This window comes from Corticium candelabrum, chromosome 8 (genome assembly GCF_963422355.1).
Source record: "Corticium candelabrum chromosome 8, ooCorCand1.1, whole genome shotgun sequence".
Classification (NCBI taxonomy): domain Eukaryota; kingdom Metazoa; phylum Porifera; class Homoscleromorpha; order Homosclerophorida; family Plakinidae; genus Corticium; species Corticium candelabrum.
This window is the reverse complement of record NC_085092.1, coordinates 6,760,153-6,781,465: the sequence shown is the minus strand read 5'-3', so window position 1 is coordinate 6,781,465 and position 21,313 is coordinate 6,760,153. Positions and strand designations below refer to the sequence as shown.

Sequence of the window (21,313 nt, the reverse complement as noted above, 5' to 3'; positions counted from 1 at the left end):
CTAAGCATGGCAACTTCACTTGCAATGTTTGTGGACGCTCCTACACAGCACGCATTGGTCAACACAGACAGAGCCATAAATGAGCTTGGTCATGTCGACCACATGTGAGTGTGTGTGTGTGTGTGTGTGTGTGTGTGTGTGTGTGTGTGTGTGTGTGCGTGCGCGCGCGTGTGTGTGTGCGTGCGAGCGTGCGTGTCTGTCTGTCTGTCTGTGCGTGCGTGTGTGTGCGTGCGTGCGTGTCTGTCTGTGTGTGCGTGTGTGTGTGTGTGTGTGTGTGTGTGTGTGTGTGTGTGTGTGTGTGTGTGTGTGTGTGTGTGTGTGTGTGTGTGTGTGTGTGTGTGTGTGTGTGTGTGTGTGTTGTCTGTCTGTCTTATAACCTCACTTCACAACAATAATAACGAAAATAATTCACCTAACAGGTTTTCCTGATTTATACATCTTCAACCGTCTAATAGTCGCATTGTCTCGCGAGAGTTTTCATTCTTTCTACACACAACACAGAGAGCAAAAACATTAAAGTGAAAACATTGAAGGTTAAATAGAAAATGTTATTCACCTGGATTAGTGTTACTTCTCGACTTGCTAACCGTCGACTTCGCAGACTTTTTCGTTTTTGCAATTTTGTGTAGCGCACGTGCCTGACAGCCTTAAACTTCGGTCCGCTGATCGCGCAACTGCATTGGGACAGTACAGTACAGTAAAATCCCGAAATTACGACCACCTTCAGGACTATGGTTTGTTGGTCTATTTCTGAGGTGGTCTTTGTTCTGAGGTGGGCCACACCCACATCACATCACTTAACCCGGATGTTGGTTGTAGAGATGGTCAACACTGTAGATGCGGTGTATAGGTGACTGACAAGAGAACAAAGGCAACAGACGAGGTCAACTATAGTCAACCAAAGTATCAAAATGTATTGCTCTTGTCTCTTCTTTGCTACAAAATTTAGGTAACTTGATTAATTAAATAATAATGTTTAAAATATAATCACAAACCCTATTAGCCACATGCATGTCGAACCACGTTTGCTGTGTTCCATCTCTTTGACTTATCTCTTACATTCTTGACATATACATGATTATGAGCAACTCTCAGTTTGACTGACATCAAAACTGCTCATTTAATTAAAATTCTGAGAAATAGCTTATCTGTGTCAATCAAAGACTCCAGACCCTACACTGTCCTATCAAGTCTATTCAGTGCAACCTTCATTTCTCAATCAGTCTACACCATACTACAGATTCTCATATATAGAGCATGCAAGTTGATTGCTGTACATTGGAACTGTAGTACAGAAATGCTTGTCGTGTGCCTGCAATTTATTTGTACAGTTTGGATCACACAGACTGTAGGACCACACTCGGCAATTCCTATTAACTTGCTGTTGCCCGTTAGCATGGGATATTAGCAAAAGTTGCAACCATACTTGCTGCAAATTGACCACAAAATTGAATGTCGATTATCTTCTCTCATTTTCATGTGATATGTATTAACAGATATTTAGTCACCCCGACTAATAACCTCTACCAAGTCATCTCTAAATATACGGGATGCCTGTTGTCTCATGCCCATTTCCAAAAATGTTGAAACTACCAAACGACGTGTTGCTGCTTTGTCCATATTGTCAGCCCACTGAGAGAGTGCAGCGTGAGCCCTAGAGAATGGTTTTGAGTATGTGTCATGTATGACACCAATTTGTGCTACAGAAAACATCGTTGGTGATAGAACTGCGACAAATTCCTCCCAGTTGTGAGCAACTTGACGAGCAACTTTGACCAACTGGTCATCACTCAATTTATCATCAAGTTCCGATAAAAGAGCAGCCTTAATATCTGAAATAGAAAAAGAGATGTTTCAATACCATACAAACGTGTAACTACAGTCACAGAAAATTACGAATGCTTCAAACAATCACACTCACCTGAGAATTCCATCGAGTCACTAAACCAGATATCCAGAGTAGGAAACTGCTCTCGTAGCACACGATCTTTCTTCAGGTTCATCAAACCCTTTTGCTGTGGATATTGATCAATGCACACAAGAGAATCATCATCTATTGATTTGGCATCTTCAGCATCAGTTGGAGGAGGATTAATACAAACAGTGAACTTGAAGCCATCCAATCCTCGTTTCTTGGCCTCATTCAGCTGATGAATGAGAAAGTGACGAACGATGCTACATTGATGTTTCAGCTCATCACAAGAAAACACTTGACGTGGAGAATATATTGTAGCAATGATGTAATGCAGTTCATGGTAAACCAGTTCCAGATCAAGCTCAAGATCGTCATCCACATGAAAGACAGCATGACCTCTTTTTAGTTTGGGACGAGGATGGGCATATTCAGTGGCACAACGAGACACCAAGCGAAAGTAGATCGGCTCGGGAGTCGTGTCAAACCCATCAGGACGAAATATGAGAGAGGGAGGAAATCGAGTGGAGCCGGCCAGCTGTTGCCATGCCAACTTGTTATCATATCTCTGTTCCAGCAAGCAAGGAACAAAGAATGACTGTCCAACCTTTATAACAGCCTTCAGCATCTCCAGTGAAGTGATCATAGGACAGATGACGTCAAATAGATGCAGCAAGTACAAGATGGACTCAAACTGACTTTGCTTGACACCTTTCTGCAGCAGAAGATGGTGAGCCAATGACCATGACATCATTCCTTCTTCCTTCAATTTCTTCAGATCTTTCCAAAGTTCTGGTGGCACGTTGCTTTTATCAAGAACGGTAACAAAAACATTGAGAACGTCAACTAGCCACTGCCGATCAGTGAAGACCTTCTTATCTAACTCACTCACATCAGAATAAAATGCAATTGTGCTCAAACTTGATAAATACTGCAGTGCCGATCGACATTCTCTTCGTGTCATAATGTCACAGAATTTTCGAGCTAACTCACACACTTCTTCGAGGTCGAGGATTTTGCCTTCGTTGTCATCCAGTTGAGACACTCTGCTCAACAATTTATCGAGAACTGCCCACGGCAAAGGAATAGCATCTCGTTGACTCCACAGTGACCACACCATTGCTACAAATATCTCCTTCACCTTTACTAGCACCGGATCTGGACTGCCAGTGCCTGTTCGTGTGTTGTCAACACGAAAAGTCAGTTTGTTTGGGTTTTCCTCTGCCAACATCATGTGAACACCAAAGTCGTTCTTCTGTACAATGTCTTGCAATATTTCTTCTTGTTCCTCTAAGAATTTTGGATCCATGTCCTTTGTTTTGTCTTCTCGCGTAGACATTGCGAATGTAACTGGTGCTTGCTTGACATAATCCTGACCAAGAAAAGGACCACAACCCACTACTGGATGTGCCATCTTGATGGCATTCATGTGGTAAGCCAACAGCTCACGTCTCGTCGTAGGGCCAAAACGTGGCATGACCAACTGCTCCCTTCCTTGTTCTGGTCGGAACAAACATTGAGGTATGTGATCTGCAAGACTCTTTGTTCCATCCATCACTATCATGTAAGCGGTTGCACTGTGCTGACTGTTGTCTGCCATCAATGCTGCGTGTGTCATCAGAAACTGCTCTTGACCACCGCAATCACACACTGTGATCAACATCATCTTTTCACTTTTTTCTAATGCAGCTTTGTCACGACGCAGTTCCTCTGCTAACTTTGCTTGCTCCTCGGTTAATTCTTTAGTAAACAACAAATCACGTAGCGGCTTCCTCAACTCTGTCGTGTTGCCTTCTTTACTAGTTGCTTGTCTGGCTGTTGGTAAAGCTACCGTGTTGGTACTACCTGCTGGCTGCTGTTCTGCTTCTTGGATTGTGTCTCCAATAGCTTCCTCTCCATTGTCATCTTGTGTCTCGTCTGTTGCCTCAATTTGTTGCTGGCTTTCAACAGATTCCAGAAAGCCTCTGACAAGAACTTGATCAATGATCTCTTCTTTGTCTTTTGGTTTCAGTTCCTTCCAGTTCGTGTTTGGACCGCCTCCTGTTCTCATTACTTTCACGTTTGCTCCTACCGTACTTCCTCTCTTCTCTATAAATGGCTGATCTAGAAAAGCATCTCCCAATGTCGTCTTGCCTGCATCTTCTTCACCAAGCATGTCAATGTTCCCTCGCATTATCGGCAACTTCCCCTTTTTCACAGCAACTTCATAATCAGCCTTAACAGTTGGACCAAGACGATCAATAGCACCTGCACAGACAGAATGATGAAGACACTGACTTACAATAATGACTGCATTACAGCTACAACGTCACCAAACAACAAACACAAAATGTATGTCAATTAGAGACAAACTTGTACGACATCACTGAATTCAATGTATACAAATCTTTGCTACAATGAGATTGTAAAATAACATTACTAAAGTATACACAAAAATTTGAGCCGTAAAAACAGCTTGCATATAGTAACTTTGTTCCAGTGGTCTGGCAGCTTCATAACACTGTTTGCATGGTGAGTTACCTGCTGGACTCTTGTAGTCATGCGTAAAAATTCTTCAAGCAAGTCACAGTCAGGGGACCTTCAATCTGGGAACAGGTTGTGTGAGGTATGGGCATGACTACAGAAGGGTGGAGACAACATTTGCTGTGTAACTATCTATACCAGTGTCACAACTGGCATTGTTGTGTGGAATGACTCATCATGCATGAGTTCACGATGTCTCGTTATTTAAGTAGTGCTGAATGCACCTTTTTGCATAAAGAACATGCTGTTATGTTCTTCGTTGCCCAAAGTATCCAATCAAAGTTTGTGGCAGACAAGAACACCTTCACGATCCTATGCAACGATTGTCAGGGTCATCACGTTCTTCTTGCTCCCCTGCTGCTCCAGATTGTTAATGTGGTGACCAAGAATGACGTCATTTGGCTGACTGCCTCTTCAGCACTGGCACATAACATCGCAGCCAGGTCTCATTGATGTCAAGGTTTCCCTGCACTACCTGATCTCCCTCTCTTTTGTGCCCGGTGATGTGCTGCCGAGAGCGATTGACTTGACACGCATCCACTTCTGATATTCAATCGAGGCATGCGAGACCCATTTCACTGCAGCCTTTCTATGTAATGAGTGATTCATCAGAATTCGATGGGCACATGCACATGACACCAAAACATCCACAGCCACATCCTCAAAAACTCAAACGTAGATCTTCTTTCATAAAACTCTCACACTTTCCACATGATCATCGTCTCTTGACTCACTAAACTGTCCAGTACGAGGCTCATCTTTGACCGACTGTCTCCCGGTGCCTCAAGAAATCTGGATCACAATATTCAGACATAAACATGCCAAATTTCCTACGAGAGTAAGCAAGCTTTCCAGGAAATCTGCCTTAGGGTTAGGGATAGAGTTAGTGGCTGTGCTTGCTCTCTGAGACCGTGCAGCAGCGTCGCCAGTCTTCCATGGTTGGGTGCAAACTGCCAGTTGATATCAAACTTAATTAATTTAGATCGAGTTAATAGACAAGTGATAGAACTCCTTCAAATCAAAAAACAACGGGAGCAGTAACTGGACATGGATGGGATATATGCATGAATAGCCTGCCTTTAATTATTTAATGACTAAATAAATGACCAAATTCCCGTAGATCCTGAGGCAACAAAAAAGTTACAACACCCCAAAGTTTTGTTGGGTTCATGGCATCACCGTGTCCCCCATAGCAACGCTGCTGGACCTTGCCAGACTTCCTAGAAAATTTGGGACTGTTGTGTTTGATTTCCTGCCGTGTCCTATCTTCTGTGACAACAAAGTGAGTGAACTTTGATAGCTAATTACATGATTACCACTAAACAATATAAGATAAAAATTTCAGTTGACATGTAAGGAAGAACTCTAGTATATAAATGTGTAAGTAGCAGTGTCCTTGGTTGATTTACATAGTAAACGTACATTAACATCATGAGTAGAAGATTACAGAGGTTAGCCAAACCTCTAATAGCTAGCGGTTCAACTATGTATTAATACAAATGACTGTGAGAACATTGCATAGTTCAGTTAGCATTGTCTAGCTGGTCGCTTTCTTGATATGAGTAAGTGCACTAGTCGTTCAACCCAATGAGCATCGTCCCTCACTCTTCCTCGATGTCTGGAAGAAATTGCTTTGCTTTCAGACGTGTCAATTCGATTGCTCCCAGAGCAATATCACCTTGTCTCCACTGGCTCCAGATCGGAACGAATCAAGCGACTGTCCGCTGCTCTCGTTCCTACTGACAGAGCGACTACAACAACTACAGAGCCGTCAGCAGCTTTAGTCACGGCGATGACGACGGAAACGCCTACCATGGCCACACAAATCGACAGCACATCACTAGAGACTGTGATCCAGTCAGCAGTACAAGCATCAGTAGCTGTCATGTCTCAAGCTATTTGTCCCATGCTCACCCGTTCAAGATCCCGGTCAGGCTCTTCCCGCCACACCACAAGGAAGGACGCGGAGTCGCAATTGTGGAAACCGGAACAATGACAGCAGCCGAAGCTCTCGCTCATCCTCAAGGTCTCGATCACCACACAAACAATGGTTTAGATCGACCAGTCGCCGTTCCTACACAAGATCAAAATCACGTCGTCGTTCCAGCCCTCGCACATCTGACGGCCATGCATGGATGGCAGCAGGATCTAGCGATCAACGGGAAAACCTGGATGTTATCTAGGAGGACAAAGAGGAAGATACTAGCAGGTGAATATGATGACTTTGACACCATACTTACTGAAGTACCGACTAACATAGCGAGGTCCCCATGGCAATGAAAGCCTCGGTATCTAGTCCAAAGTGCAGGCATGTCTGCAACATCAACTCGTGGCTTCAGACTTGGTCTGCATACGCGGCTACAGTCTTTCTAGCGGATCCGGCGCAAGGTTACAAACTTATCGGCTACCAGTCTATAGTCGCACAAGCTAGCTCGCAATACCAAACCTCAGCCTGGCTAAAATACGATAGAGCCTTTCGTTATTTTGCCAGCAGGACCACAAGCGTAACATGGGACACGATTGACCATCACATGTGGGCTCAGTGCTTCACAGGTCGTGCAGCAACCTCGATCACCTGCTATACAAGCAGCCAACCAGGTCACGTGGCAACAGACTGTGCACACACCAACCAGTCCTTTTGTCCCCCCACGCAAGCAACCACATCTTCCGGTAACATCTTCAATCCCTCTTCGGGCAAACCCGAAATCTGCCGTCTCTTCAATGCTGGTAGATGCAAGAACCAAGCCTCACCTAGCCTGTGCAAACACCGACACGGATGTTTCATCTGCCACGACGATCACCCCGAGGCCACGTGTTCCTGCACAGGCCCAATAAACAAGCATAAACCAGACACTCCACTTCAGCCTGACGTTTTGCAATGTCACTATACAATGACCCTGATCGTACGTTTGTTGAATCACTGCTTTGGTCACTACATCATAGTATCAATCTTGGCTACACTGGTGCACGTTACTTTCGTTTATCTTCCAACCTAAAGTCCACACTCGAGCACAAGGTTATTGTTCAGCAAGGCAGGGCTTAAAAAATAGGTCGTCAAGTCATCATTTGATGTTAAATTTTACAACGACTATAGCAGACCAAGGCTAGTATGTAATGGCTTTCTCAGTATGCAGGCGGATAGCTGTACTGTACTGAAACATGTGCTGCTTCACGGTTGACGCTTGCATTGGGACATTTGTCGTACAATGACATGTACGCGTAGTAAATGGACAACTTCTGCAATGTGATATGTGGAAGTCTGATTGAAACCCCGCCTTGTTTTGACAAAGAGAGGTGGTATGCGTTTAATCACTAATTCAATTAGCTATCACTATTGCAAAGATGTCTTAGCTCTGTCTAGTGTAACACGTCGTATCCATTGGCTCAGCGGTAATGTGTGGATACGCTTGGTTGCATGCCATTGTGAAGTACAGAATACTGCGCTGTATGTTTTACTAGACTCGTACCCAGTCCTCTCCTCGCACGCACTCCAAAATGGTGGTACACCACTAAACACCATGATTGATATCAACATGACGACCTAGACTAAAAGTTTTGACGACATAAAATTTTTGGAAACTTTTCAAATGTCGACAACTAGTTGGACCAATTTTTTCGAGCCCTTGGATTTAGAAAGCGAACGCAGTGACATGGCTGGCGCTTACAACAAACTCCCTCTGCCAACTCTCCACTGCTCTGGCATAGGTGTCATTCCAAAGAAAAACTGTAGCTGGAGACTGATTATGCACCTGTCCTGGCAGACTTAGTATTAGCAACGACGTTGACTCAGAGAAGTACCACTTGCGGTACAAGAAAATTGATGACGCCACTGCCTTCGTGAAACACACCGGTCAGGGTTGCTGCATGGCGAAGATGGACTTGAAACATGCCTTTCGTTTGTGCTCAGTCCGCCAAGAGGATTGGGACCTTTTGGGACGGCCAATACTACGTCAACAAGCGCTTGCCCTTTGGTCTACGCTCCTCCACGAGTGCCACATTAATCGTGTTCTACACTACCTCGACGGTTTCTTCTTTGACGAACCTCACAACTCCACTTGCCGTGCATCCATGACAAGGGTGAAGAACAAAGCCCATCAGCTGGGCGTACTGTACTGATGAAGCGGAACAAAGAAACAGGCCCGACTACAACCTTAACTTTCCTAGGCATTGAACTCGACTCCGAGGTGCTGGTTGCTAGGTGACGTCCTGAAAAACTGAGGAATCTGATGGATAAAATTAACCAATGGCTGTGACACCGTAAGGCGACCAAGTGCGACTTACAATCCATAATCGATAAGTTTAGTTTTGTATGCAAGGTCATTCCGACAGTCCAAAGTTTCTACGCCGACTCATTGACCTGACAAGCTCCGTCCGATTGAGTCATCACACCATGTCTACGTTAATAGCAAAAACTAGGAAGGATTTCCATTGGTGGTATTGCTTTCTCCCGTCCTGGAATGGGGTGGCAATGATGCCGGATGTCCATCTCTCTGCCGCCGCAGACATGGAGCTCTACATAGATGTGCCGGTTCCACGGTGACTGGCAGTTGCACTAGACGCTGGAATCGAGGAAGTGAATAGCATGACAAGAATTGTTTGCCATCGTCGTAGCCTGTTTGACGCGGGACAAGCATTGGTCCGGCAAGCAAGTTTTATTCCACTGTGACAATCAGAGCGTAGTCGACTTATGGCAACACGACTCATCCCGCTGCCCCAATCTCATGGCACTCGTCCAGTGCTTGTTTTTTACGGCGGCAAACATTAACTATACTGTCGTTATTAGACATATACCTCCCACTCCTTGCCTTCCAATCACTATCAAGATCATGAGTCAAATGAAATCGATGCTGCGAGAACGTCTTGACCTATCAAACGACAACCGTCAGATGTACTGGGCCACCTTTGGCTTTATTCGGTCCTCGGAATTTACGGCTCCGAGCCCCAGCAGTTGTGACAAAGACCGAAAGCTATTACACCCTAATCTCACAACCGACGACAAGGAGTATCAGCTGCACATCAAGGCTTCTAAAACGGACCCGTTCTGCTTGGACGTCGACTCATTTATTAGACGAACACACCATTCAGTCTGTGCGGTAAAGGCGTTGAAAAATTACATGGCCTGTCCTAGGGCATCAGATCTACCGCAATTTGCACATGCAGACGGGTCATATCTGTTCAATTTGATGGTCTCAGGTTGTACCCCAGCGCCCTGGTACACACGCAGTCTCCTGGCTCTCTTTAGGGTAGCGTGCCATTTGGGGGAGGGGCCTTGTTCGGGTCAGTCTTGGCCCAACATTACGTACGAGTGTATCTCCACTCAGGTTGCAACGTCAACGCGACTAACAACTTTGACGCAAGCCAGTTGTCTCATGTACGTCATTAAACGAAATAGGTTCTGTGATGGTGTGTTGAGCCTCCAACGTCAACTCCGCTGACCTCTTGGGCTCAAGTGGGGTGTGACAGTCTCCAACGTCAGCTTGACTGACCTCTTGGGCTTGACTACATGGTGGATCTAACGGGTGTTGATCCTCCAACGTCACACTGAGTGACCTCTTGGGTTCACACCACTTGTTGGAGCTCAGCGTATGACATGACAACTCTGGTTAACTCATTGTTCACAAATCCCTCACAGCCTGCCACATTGCCCCATTGAAGCCCACACTGTCTTGCGTCTACGCGGTATCGCAACTAGCGGGCATGTTGCTTACAACACAGTAGTGTATTACAAGTGATGTTAATGTCTATTGTACGACGTCATCAAATGTTTCTATTGTCTCACTTACTTGGATGATCGTTGTCAGCAACTGCAGTTGTACTATCTGTGATGTTTGATGATGAATTTCCAGCTGCAACAGAACTCTAACATCACACACAACCACTAATCAATACACACAACCTATACTGTGTGACAATCAGCTCATACATTCTCATTCAATTCTTTCAAGTAAGAAATAATTCGAGAACGATTTTCTCTATCTGAATCACTCCGATCTTTTTGCAACCGTTCTTCTGCAGCTTGTAATGGTGTTTGTTCTCTCTGTCCAATAATAGACAGTATTATTAGTGCAATAAACATAACAATATCACACAGAACAAAGTACATATAATCAATAAATAGTTAACCAGAAGATTATCCAGCACATACACAATGCACAATCAGCATAGCAAGTGTGTGATAAAAGTGAATGTTAGAAAGACAATATGAATAAGACAAATGTCATGCAGTTGACTAAACATCTCTTTAGCTGTTGTGCCACAAAGTTGTAAAGCAACTCATTCTAGTACTGCTCACACATTAATTAAGCAAACTGATGTTCACTGCTGATTCAGTCATCATTCACAATCAACACGTAGCCATGTCATGTGCTGTCATGGGACTGACCAATGACAATTATTCATAATCATGACTTCAAACAAAATCATTATCAATGTATGATTTCACTAAATACAGTTCCACCTCCATGCAGTCACACCACCAACTAACAACATCATCACTTCACCATTATAATTTACAATACCACTCTACTACAATACAAACAATGTCCCTCAAGGTCCTTATCTAATAATGTTTCTTATAACTAACTAATTAACACCAGCAATGACAATGAGCATATGTGCTGCATTCCAATAGTCCATCCGTCCCTTGCTCCGTCCATCCGTCCACAGAGATATTACTGTAACCCTAAAGCATGCGTGTCTCCAGTTAATGACTGCTCACATCTGTCATCTTTTATCATGCTTAACACCATGCCCACAAGAACACCATGCTTTAGAGCGTTGCAACGTGATTTGGGTTGCATTGGGAGGGGTTCACAGTAGGGGATATGGTACTGTATAACTCGAATGCTGAACACCGTTTGGAGCGCCGAACTACATTGAACCATATGATCATCATTAATAACATCACAGACAACACTGTCCAGATTGTCAGACACAAACACATCCAAACCGGAGCGCTAGTTCTAAACTACTCGGAAAGCAGGGTTTCTTGAACCGCCTAAGGCACCGGGCTTCAAATCCAAGTAGAGCCCACCCAGACTGTAAGGCTGAACTCGCTTACGTAACCGTACCCCCACATTCCCTCCAGAGTTCAGCCTGCCACACCCAAATGCAACTCAAAGCAAGCAGACACCAAGCCAGAGTCCCATGGGCAGAAGTGGCTGCCAGTTGCAAAGGGCTCCCCTGAGTGCATCCGCTGAGGTGCGGACGTAGCATCGGTAGCAGTCGCTAGACCAGCGACCCAATGTCTGGATCAACCAAGGGGCATACCCGCAGCTGTAGCAGTTGCTGCTGCACTGATGCAGAAGCTATGACCCGTGTAGAGTGTCTCCTCGATGCCGCCTGCATGTAACAGTAAACACAGACGAGCGGCAAACGATCTGTGAGTTAAGTACACACCATCAGCACATCGAAACAATGGATCACCAAGAGTGCCTTCACGAATTGCCAGAAAATGGTGTGGAGCTCGAACTGCGCAGACAGAACGCCCAGATGGATAAATGCAAAAGGTGTGGCCCAGATGGAACGGGTCTGTCTTTATTTATCTGTTTGTTCTTCTTGCAACATTTAGAATATCTTTAATTATTAGGCAGAGTTCACAATCACTGCTGTCACCATTTATAGATTAAGCTTCATCAAATGTGAGCTACATACTCCACATTAGCAAGACATACTGTAAACAAACACAACAAATGTACACTTACATTGTTCAATGTTGACACATCAGCTCCTGATGATATTAACAACTTGACAATTGACAGATGAGAATCATAACAGACATACAGTGAGCAGGAAAGATGTAAAGGTGTTGATCCATTCTAAAACAAGCAGATGAAATGAGATACAAAAAACAGTAAACAACAAGAGATTATAGTAAGTAAGCTGCTCACAACACACGTGCATGTCAAATTCTGTCACATTGCCATTGCAACTTTGTCATCACTTAATCTTTCTTGACAACACGACACACAAATTAAAGTGTTTGCTCATGCATCTAATAATTATTAGTGTTTGAGGGTGGTTTCAGTTAGGGTTACTGATGATACTGACATGTACATTAAAGTACACAGATATTCCTTGAAGAAAGTCTACTTGAATCAGCATGCACAACAGGTCATCACATAAACACACTAGTCCTTATAGCCCATTCACACGAGCACTTGTAACTGGACAAATACAAGTCAGCATGGGTTGGCTAGCTCTGAAAGGTTGTGTGAACATGAGCCGATCTAAGCCGTGTTGGAATGGCCCACCTCAAACAGCAATGCCAGAACAGTTTCGCTCACCTTGGCTCCCCTTCACAGTGTGAACAGTAACCAAGCTGAACTGTAGTCTCACATAACCAGACCCTCTCCTCTTTGACTGTTGTAAAGCTACCGACAAATTTGCAGGCAGATTGTAGCCGATCCATGATCAAGGAAAGGTAGCGCAAGTGTTTCAAACACACATGTGATCATCCGTAGCTTAGCAACAGACACACCCACTAAGTGAGCCGCATGGTTTGCTTTTCTGAATGCTGTGTGAACAAGGGGATGGCTCAACTCGGCTTGGAAGGAACTCGTGTGGAAATTAGATGACTGACAGCAAATTAAGAGTGATGACTGCATGCTAGACTTTTAAGTAAAGACTTCTGACACTCATTCACATCATTTCTCAATTCGCAAAATACACACAAATACTATTGCATACAAATACACTCACATTGTTCTTGACATCTTTCTGACATCCTGCTGACAATAATTTCTCAACAATAGACAAATGACCATTCTGACAAGCACAATGCAGAGCTGTCTCTCCATACTACCATTGATAAGAGACATCACATGTTATTATCAGTGAGTACATTATGAATACATGCATCTACAAGTATCAACACCAACTGACTATAAAAATAGCACATCAACCTCACATACAACTCACCTCTGTCCTTAACCAAACACAATTCCACAATGTAACCTCAATACTCTAATCCTTTAACTGTTACACAAGCAAACACTCAAATTGGTAGCCACATACAACATTTTCTATGTGTAATTTAATATTCATCTAAAGTAAATCTAGTAAAATCAAGTCATCACTAAACCAGTTTTTGTCAAACTTGCTTTCAATACAGTAAGCACATTTGCCATAAAACTTCATCCCACCCTCCTGTTCAGCATCAATAAACAAACAAACAAATACAGGTGCACATGCAATGCAAATACTGTTACAGTAGACTATAATTAGCTACCAGCGTAAAAGAAGGACACCACAATAAGTGGTGGACTGATTCAGGAGAAGCTTACTCTAAACCAGCTAAATTGACTTCCCAGTCTGTCTGTAAATCCTTATCTATGTTTGTACACCTGTATGTTTGTAAGGGTGTGTCACATTCGAAGCCAATCAGTAGTCATTTTGGGACACCGAAAATAGGTAACATAACACTAGCTTGTCACTAGCTTGTCAGCGTGAATCACTCTTGGGAATTTGTTGAGCCAATCAGCAGTCCCTTGGGACACCAACAATAGGTGACCTAGTAATCTCACGCATTATGACAGAGAGGCTGAGATGTCGTATCCATAGCAATAAAGTTAATAAGGTCAAACTGTTGTGGAACTGAGAAGCGCAGAGTAAAGGTTGAGTAATAGTTGTAGGGGTCCATCAATTTCTTACAAAAGAATCCAAAACAAAGGAATTCATCATTCTTCAAGAAAACAAGCAAAATTCCCATGGGATACCGCTGCCCATGACCAACATACGTCATATGCAATCTATTACTTCCCATGCAGCTACAGGAGACCTATGAGATCTATAGCTACGGCAAACTAACACACACACACACACACACACACACACACACACACACACACACACACACACACACACACACACACACACACACCACAAAATTACAAGCATATAAGCTCCTAGCTCTGAAACGAGTAGAACACAGCTTATTTACTGTAGTTACTGTAATTGATGTAGGTGATGTTATTTGCTGACCCTAACCCTAATGGGAGCTCACAAAAACACTAAATTTGGACAATACACTGTACAGTTGAGTTCCCACTATAGGCATCAGGGATTTGTGTTGTCGTTTTGCATTCACATGCACGCACTCCTACTGTTTTGTCTGCCATCACTGTACTATGATTATCTATCTATCTCACACAGGCATCTGGAAAAGAGGTGTTTGCAAGTGTGAAGTTGAAGGGCCAGCAGTGCATCTATAGCTCTGCTTCATTAATTTTATATTTACGTTTATTAGGTTATCTAAGCCCTTCCTACAAAGAACCCCCAACGAGTCATAACTTGATATCTATGACTCTATTTTAACGTGTTGTCCAGTTCACTACACTTGTAAATAAGGACCTCTCCACCTCAAAGTTGTGAAGTCAATATTACAATGACTTTTACTGTACAAGTTAATTTAGTACAATAAGTGTCTCTACCAAATACTCAATTGGTATGCAAATATGAATGTGAATGACTTGTGACTACTAATGTGTGTTGGGCTTCACAATATTATTACTGGAAATTTCAAATATTTTCTCTCTCTCTCTCACTCATCAACTAACACTCGTCTCTCTTCTATTCTCTCCAGTTAATTCTTACTGTTACAACACTTTCACCAATATTCTCTCTCGTTGCTTCATTGTTTTGTTGTAACCTACATGCATTGGCCTTATTGTTCTTTCTAATCAAACTTGCACACTTCACTCAATTACATCAACTAATAGACCAAGTAACAATTATACCAGCCTTACAATTCACAAAATAAAAACACAAATACTGTCACAAGCAAACACACTCACGTTATCCCTTGCTTCTTTCTTACAACCTGCTGCCAATACTTTCTCCACAATAGACAAATGACCATTCAAACAAGCATAATGTAGAGCTGTCCGTCCAAACTACAATTGATAAGAGACATCACATGTTATTATCAGTGAGTACATTATGAATACATGCATCTACAAGTATCAACACCAACTGACTATAAAATAGCACATCAACTTCACATACAACTCACCTCTGTCCTTCATTACATTTAACCAAACACAATTCCTCACAATACAATGTAACCTCATTACACTAAACATTTGACATCACAACATGCAAACAACCAGACCAGCAGCCATGTGACTAGATAGTCTAACTGTCCACAATCACAAATCTGTCAATTAAGTGCGGTGGGCAACAAAAGTGGGCAGGTGGGCAAACAGATTGCCATGCAAACTACATCATCAATCATATCAACCTTACTAAACAACAAATCTCATCTTTTCATTTAAAAATAACTCACTAACAACCCACTCTCACAATATTTTCTAATTTCAACAAAATATCAAAACTATCTATTCATTCTAACTGTGACTGTTAGCACCTTTCTCTAGCATATACATTCAACTGTTCAATCAGACAGGCACAACTACAATGAGCATCCATTAATATTTCTATTCATTTTAACCACAGGAAAGAGATGCCATTACCATTACTAACTAAACTCATTTATTTAAACACAACAAACTGCATTAAAATTTGCACTCTTACCACATCCTCATGATAGTTTATGTTTGCTTGATGTTGTAGCAGCAAGTCTACCATCTCAATCCATGAATTAGCACATGCTACTTGCAACGCTGATGGAAGACCATACACACCACCATACCATCCCTACGAAATACACAATTGGCTACTAAAGTCAAGGAAGTTTGTGCAGTGTAGGTCACGTGACATGTGTAAAGGGCGTGACCATATTAGAACGACAACGACAGCAAAGCAACGACGTAGGAGCGCATGAGACGAAACGATTCATTCACTAATACCGGTAGAGAGAAAATGAGGCGGCACTTCCAACCAACGCCACCTCAACATCGTAAATGATCGTCACTTTCTCATACATTTCCTCATTTACCAACGTCCAACCCAATCTCTCTAGTCTACAAACTAGATCTGTACATTTACACATCAATCAATTCTTACCTCCTCTTGTCCCACTACGTTTACATCTGCTCCTTTCTTGAGAGCCGCCGATGCTTTATTTACATCGTTTGCACACACGGCATTAAAAAGAGCTTCACTGGAAGCCCCTCTATCCATACGTGCGGCTACAGACAGAGACCTGTGCGTAGCGCACGTTACCACTCCAATACCGCATATAGGGTTGACTTTCCCTTGTGCACGTGAGCGTACAAACCATCGTTTAGTTTTAGAATGTTGACTCATACTTCGGTAAGTCTTATGATGTCAAAGTAGCTTGACACAAGATCACACAACGTTGTATTCTTAGCTTGGGAATATCAAACATTTCGCAAGATTGGTCTTCGTATCAACGGTAAGATTATCGTGAATTGAGTGAAACAAATCCGGTACAAAATGTGATTTCGTAAGTTTTTGTTATGTGAATTTGCTTGTTTGCCTGCTTGCCAGTTTGTCTGTCTGTCTGTCTGTCTGTCTGTCTGTCTGTCTGTCTGTCTGTCAATACATATATTTAAAATTTCAACACTATTACATTCTAAATGGTTCTGGCTGTGCAAACAATAAATATGTTTAGAGTAGATACGTAATATGTATTAATTTCTATATAGTTGTTTTCTTGATAGGTTTATTTAGTGTCTGTCTGTCTGTCTGTCTGTCGTTTGTCTGTCAAAGAAATATATTTTTATAAATTGGAACTATTACAGGCTAAATCAGTTTGTTTGTCTGCCTGTCTGTGTCTCTCTGTTTATTTCTTACATCAAACTATTATACAATTCTGCAAAAAACTACAGTGATACACTTAGACTAATGCTTATTGAAAAGCTAAATCAGTGGCGTAGCCTAACTTAATTAGGTGTGCTGAGGAGGGTTCACAAATTGGGAACAAATATAATATATATTACGTATCAGTAAGTGTGTATGTATGTATGTATTTGTGTGTGTGTGTGTGTGTGTGTGTGTGTGTGTGTGTGTGTGTGTGTGTGTCTGTGTCTGTGTGTGTCTGTGTGTGTCTGTGCACGTGTGTGTGTGTGTGTGTGTCTGTGTGTCTGTGTGTCTGTGTCTGTGTGTGTCTGTGTGTGTGTGTGTCTGTGTGTGTGTGTGCACGTGTGTGTGTGTGTGTGTGTGTGTGTGTGTGTGTGTGTGTGTGTGTGTGTGTGTGTGTGTGTATAATAATAATAATAATAATTGGGGGCGAGCCTTGGCAAGACCCTCCTTATGTATACTGTACTGTGTTGAGATGGGTTCGATAGTACATGCGACCGGAAATGACATTGATTTTGAGCCAATCACTGACATGATGGTTTGTGATGTCACAATGCAGATATAAGTGTAATAGCCACGGCTCTCCAGGTTGCTGCGCACAAGAATGGGCAAACAGACTCGAGCTCCTAGAGACGGCTTGACGACTGCGGCCAAAAATGCAACTAAATGAGAGAACACGTCGCTTTTACAAAGAAATCTACGTTAGCACTATACCTATATGTGCATGTTCTCCGTGATGACAAATCACTGTGTTTCTTGTCTGTTCTTATTGAGGCTCGCCCCAACAATGCTTTGCATTTTAACTAGTATATTTCCATTCGCAACAGATACAGTTGCAGCTCCCTCGCAGGGGATACATAGAAAATACACACCACAAGACAGATAAGATTAAAAACTCACAACATCTAAATCAAAGCAATATATACAAATATATATATATATATATATATATATATATATATATATATATATATATATATATATATGTATGAAAATGTTCCATTACCAGTGGGACGATGTTGACTACTGACCCTCCAGACAGCAGCTTGTGTTGTTTGTACTTGGACATCATTTGGTTTCTCTTTGATTTGCTGCACTGTGTCTGCCTGTCTGTCTGTCTGAGACTAAGATTTATCCAATTCAAGATTCAAGCTGGTTTCCACGGTTTAATTAATATACCAATTAAGCTTTGACCCTCCGTGTAAGTTTACAACATACAGTAGCAAAAATTCACGACAAGTCTCTTCTGTTATACAAATGTCTTGAATTGCCTTGTGTTGCTCTTTTGCTATCTGGTGCAAGAGGAACAATAAAACCTGTGAAGATTGTCCGCTATTTGGCTAGTGTTTTGTCTTGATTCCGTTACTTGCTGTTTTAGTTATATGCTCTAGTTCATATAGCTTAATTAATAACTATGTGGACAGTATCTGGTTGTTTTGTTTTTAAGACTGCGTTGCTGTTGATAAAAGAAAGAAACAAAGCTAAGAAACAGAGCTATGGAAGTAGTGTTACAATGATGTGGGGATTTGGTAAATTTACCCAATGAAGTTGCCATTGATTACGGCAGCAAAATAATTTGTTAAGTAATTTCAGACAAAGCAAAATACTTGTAATCGCAACAAACTGCTTAAAGTTCTTCTGAGTCGCTGCCACTGTCACTGCTTATTATTCTAGTCTCAAATGCTTCATCTAGATCTGGAAGATGAGGACAGTTTAATTTCTGATCAAGTGCCACAGAACTGGTGACACTGTCATAGTGACACCCGGTATGTGCCAGTTGGATGTGGATTTCAGTGTATGGAAGAGAGGGTTTAGGTAACACGACTTTACTTGGCACATGAAGCAATTTTATCCTAGGTCGGAAGATGAGCCATCTGTAGATACCACTCCCGGGATGTGGTGAGTAAACATACATGTACACTGGCAATTGGAAGCAGTCACTGACTGCTTGTAGCTCAAGCTGAGTGCCCCATGTGCCAGGAACCTGTATTTTGCTTATGTTCTTCAAATGTTTTGTCTGTCTGCAAGGTATAAAGTATGTTGAATAAACTTGACTGTTGAGGTTGATCACTTGGCTGAGGTACATTCTCATGTCTTTGTGTGTGTGTGTGTGTGTGTCATCTGATCCAAACAGCTGCTTTGAAAGAGCTCTGAAAAGGCAATTGCCATCTCCTACGACTTTGTCTCTTCTTTTTCTTTCTGCTAGCAGGAATCGGTTTAATATTAACAGTGTAAGTTTGTTGTGTTGTTGAGGTCGTGGGCAAAGTAATGGCTGACTGCGGAATATGTACTACAGTTCCTGGGCACGGAAGCAGATTTTTGTTCAATACCCCCTAAAATCAACCCTGCAGCAAACAATTTCAAATTTGTTCATGCACTCATATAGAGAAAGGAGAGCTCTCTGTGACTCACCTGGATCATGCTGTCATATGTCTGCTGATGTCTTTCACCGTTCTTGTCATATTTGTCTGATTACAATCAAAGAAACTTAATTTGAACAGGAACGGTTTATGAGCACTTGACAACTTACTTAAAGCTAGTGACAATGTAGATGCTTTTTTCAAGAATTGAACTGTTTTATTTATATGCCTGGATTTGAACATCTCGAGATTCAGTTTTACAATTACATTTCATTGGCACTTCGCTTAGAAGGCATGTACTGCATTGCCAGCTTGTAGGAGGCTCAGACTGAATACCAACACAATCCCTATATAATATAAATACACGTACATATATATATATATATATATATATATATATATATATATATATATATATATATATATATATATACTGTAGTGTTCAAATTACAAATGGCCATCACTCACATACCAATGGAACCACTTTGAACATGAGCCTTCACATAGAACCGTATTTGATTTTGTAGTTTTCACTTCACAGCTTCCACACTCCCACTCCCTTTCTATGTCTTGAACTGCAATGTGCAATAAATAGGATGCAACATTATTCTATATATGTTTAGTGAGTCATTATACCTTTGTGCAAGAGGTAATTCCATGCCTCTGGTGTAAAGTAGTTTTGCAGTTTGCCTTTCTTCAAGTCAGTGTCTATGATTTTGTCAGGTAGTTCAATGCTATCAGAATTTATGTCACTTTTGCTGATGAGCTGGCCGTCTCTTTCAAGTGCAGAAAGAGCAGATTTGTTGAAAAACATAATAAGGATGCCTTAATTGCAAAGTTTACGTGTATTAGTATTCCAAGGTAAGTAAAGTGTCAACTGTGTGAACAGATACCTCGTTCTTCTAAAGATAGTTTTACTCGTTTTGTCAGCCATGAGCATAGCAGAGTGCTTTGTTTGATATCCTTTGTTTCTTCAGGAGTTGGTTTGGTCATGCGAACTCTAGATTGAATTGGGTGTTTAGTCTTGCTGGAGTTGCATAACTTTGAGGTTTGATGAATAGATGGTTTTGGCTTTGTACATTGTGTTGTTACTTTCTTGTTACTTGGTATTTTCTCTTGGGGATCTTCAGCTTTGATAGCACATTCCTGCATTGACAGAATTGCACTTGCTTCACGTAATTTTGTCCAAACATGTTGAATAGCATCTACATTATGACATTCGGATATTTGAAGACTCAAACGGTGTAAGTGACTTTGAAATTTCTGTTGAATGCTCACTATGTCTTTCCTACCGGTACCAAACTTGCTTACGACAACATCCCAACCAACATCTGGCATATCATCTGAATCAGAGACATTCTCAGTGTTGTCATTGGCTCCTGTCTTGCTTTGGTCTTGTGATTGGGCTTCACTCTTATTGCAACCTGTTGCATTGTCTTGGCTTTCATTAAACCATGTAGACTGTAAAGATGTTGCTACCAAATGGATATGTTTGCAGATAGTTGTATGAAAACGGAAATCTATGCATGTACAAGAGTACTGATGTATGCATATCTGGCATTGACTGCACATAATACTGCAACATGGTGTAACTAATTCTACAGTTTGTTTCACTTTGTATGTAGCTTGCCTCTCTCTGACTTGACAAACCAGCAACCGGCTTCATCTTTAGTGATATTCTGCTGTGACATTTTTGCACTCGTACAATGTCTGTCTCTAATTGTCCTTAGTTTGTTAACTGAAGCCTTTCCTTTACTCAGTTTGATAAGCCTATCAAATGCCTTGTCCTTTGCAA

General features: G+C 42.0%; 2 protein-coding genes and 2 long non-coding RNA genes across 4 annotated transcripts; 1 reads left to right on the top strand and 3 right to left on the bottom strand.

Moving 5' to 3' along the window:
* Nucleotides 1-1,443: 1,443 nt before the first annotated feature.
* On the bottom strand, nucleotides 1,444-12,845 carry LOC134182977 (uncharacterized). Its single transcript, XM_062650421.1, has 8 exons — nucleotides 12,778-12,845; nucleotides 12,721-12,730; nucleotides 12,139-12,252; nucleotides 11,705-11,776; nucleotides 10,359-10,472; nucleotides 10,219-10,294; nucleotides 1,922-4,159; nucleotides 1,444-1,832 (listed from the first exon to the last, which is right to left on the bottom strand). The coding sequence occupies exons 1-8, from the start codon at nucleotides 12,843-12,845 to the stop codon at nucleotides 1,501-1,503; spliced, it is 3,024 nt and encodes a 1,007-aa protein (XP_062506405.1). The 3' UTR covers nucleotides 1,444-1,500.
* A 145-nt stretch (nucleotides 12,846-12,990) lies between these two features.
* LOC134183545 (ankyrin repeat domain-containing protein 23-like) lies at nucleotides 12,991-16,393 on the bottom strand. The gene is made up of 3 exons (XM_062651122.1): nucleotides 15,968-16,393; nucleotides 15,229-15,327; nucleotides 12,991-13,234 (listed from the first exon to the last, which is right to left on the bottom strand). Exons 1-3 carry the CDS (start codon nucleotides 16,019-16,021, stop codon nucleotides 13,088-13,090), a joined length of 300 nt encoding a protein of 99 aa, XP_062507106.1. The 5' UTR covers nucleotides 16,022-16,393; the 3' UTR covers nucleotides 12,991-13,087.
* Nucleotides 16,394-16,568: 175 nt separating this feature from the next.
* LOC134183751 (uncharacterized) lies at nucleotides 16,569-20,937 on the top strand. Its single transcript, XR_009970549.1, has 5 exons — nucleotides 16,569-16,648; nucleotides 16,707-16,751; nucleotides 20,242-20,379; nucleotides 20,496-20,566; nucleotides 20,649-20,937. It is a non-coding gene; the product is annotated as an uncharacterized LOC134183751 (long non-coding RNA).
* LOC134183752 (uncharacterized) lies at nucleotides 19,449-19,787 on the bottom strand. Its single transcript, XR_009970550.1, has 3 exons — nucleotides 19,689-19,787; nucleotides 19,571-19,626; nucleotides 19,449-19,503 (listed from the first exon to the last, which is right to left on the bottom strand). It is a non-coding gene; the product is annotated as an uncharacterized LOC134183752 (long non-coding RNA).
* Nucleotides 20,938-21,313: the final 376 nt, after the last annotated feature.

Coding starts and splice junctions, on each gene's coding strand:
- LOC134183545 (XM_062651122.1), bottom strand. CDS start 16,021: ATGGTAGACTTGCTGCTACAACATCAAGCAAACATAAACTATCATGAG. Junction 15,328..15,967: donor TAAACTATCATGAGGATGTG/GTAAGAGTGCAA, acceptor TATCAATTGTAG/TTTGGACGGACAGCTCTACA. Junction 13,235..15,228: donor AGAAAGAAGCAAGGGATAAC/GTGAGTGTGTTT, acceptor TATCAATGGTAG/TATGGAGAGACAGCTCTGCA.
- LOC134182977 (XM_062650421.1), bottom strand. CDS start 12,845: ATGGATCGGCTACAATCTGCCTGCAAATTTGTCGGTAGCTTTACAACA. Junction 11,777..12,138: donor ATGTGTCAACATTGAACAAT/GTAAGTGTACAT, acceptor TGTTACATGCAG/GCGGCATCGAGGAGACACTC. Junction 10,295..10,358: donor TGAAAGAATTGAATGAGAAT/GTATGAGCTGAT, acceptor GTGTGATGTTAG/AGTTCTGTTGCAGCTGGAAA.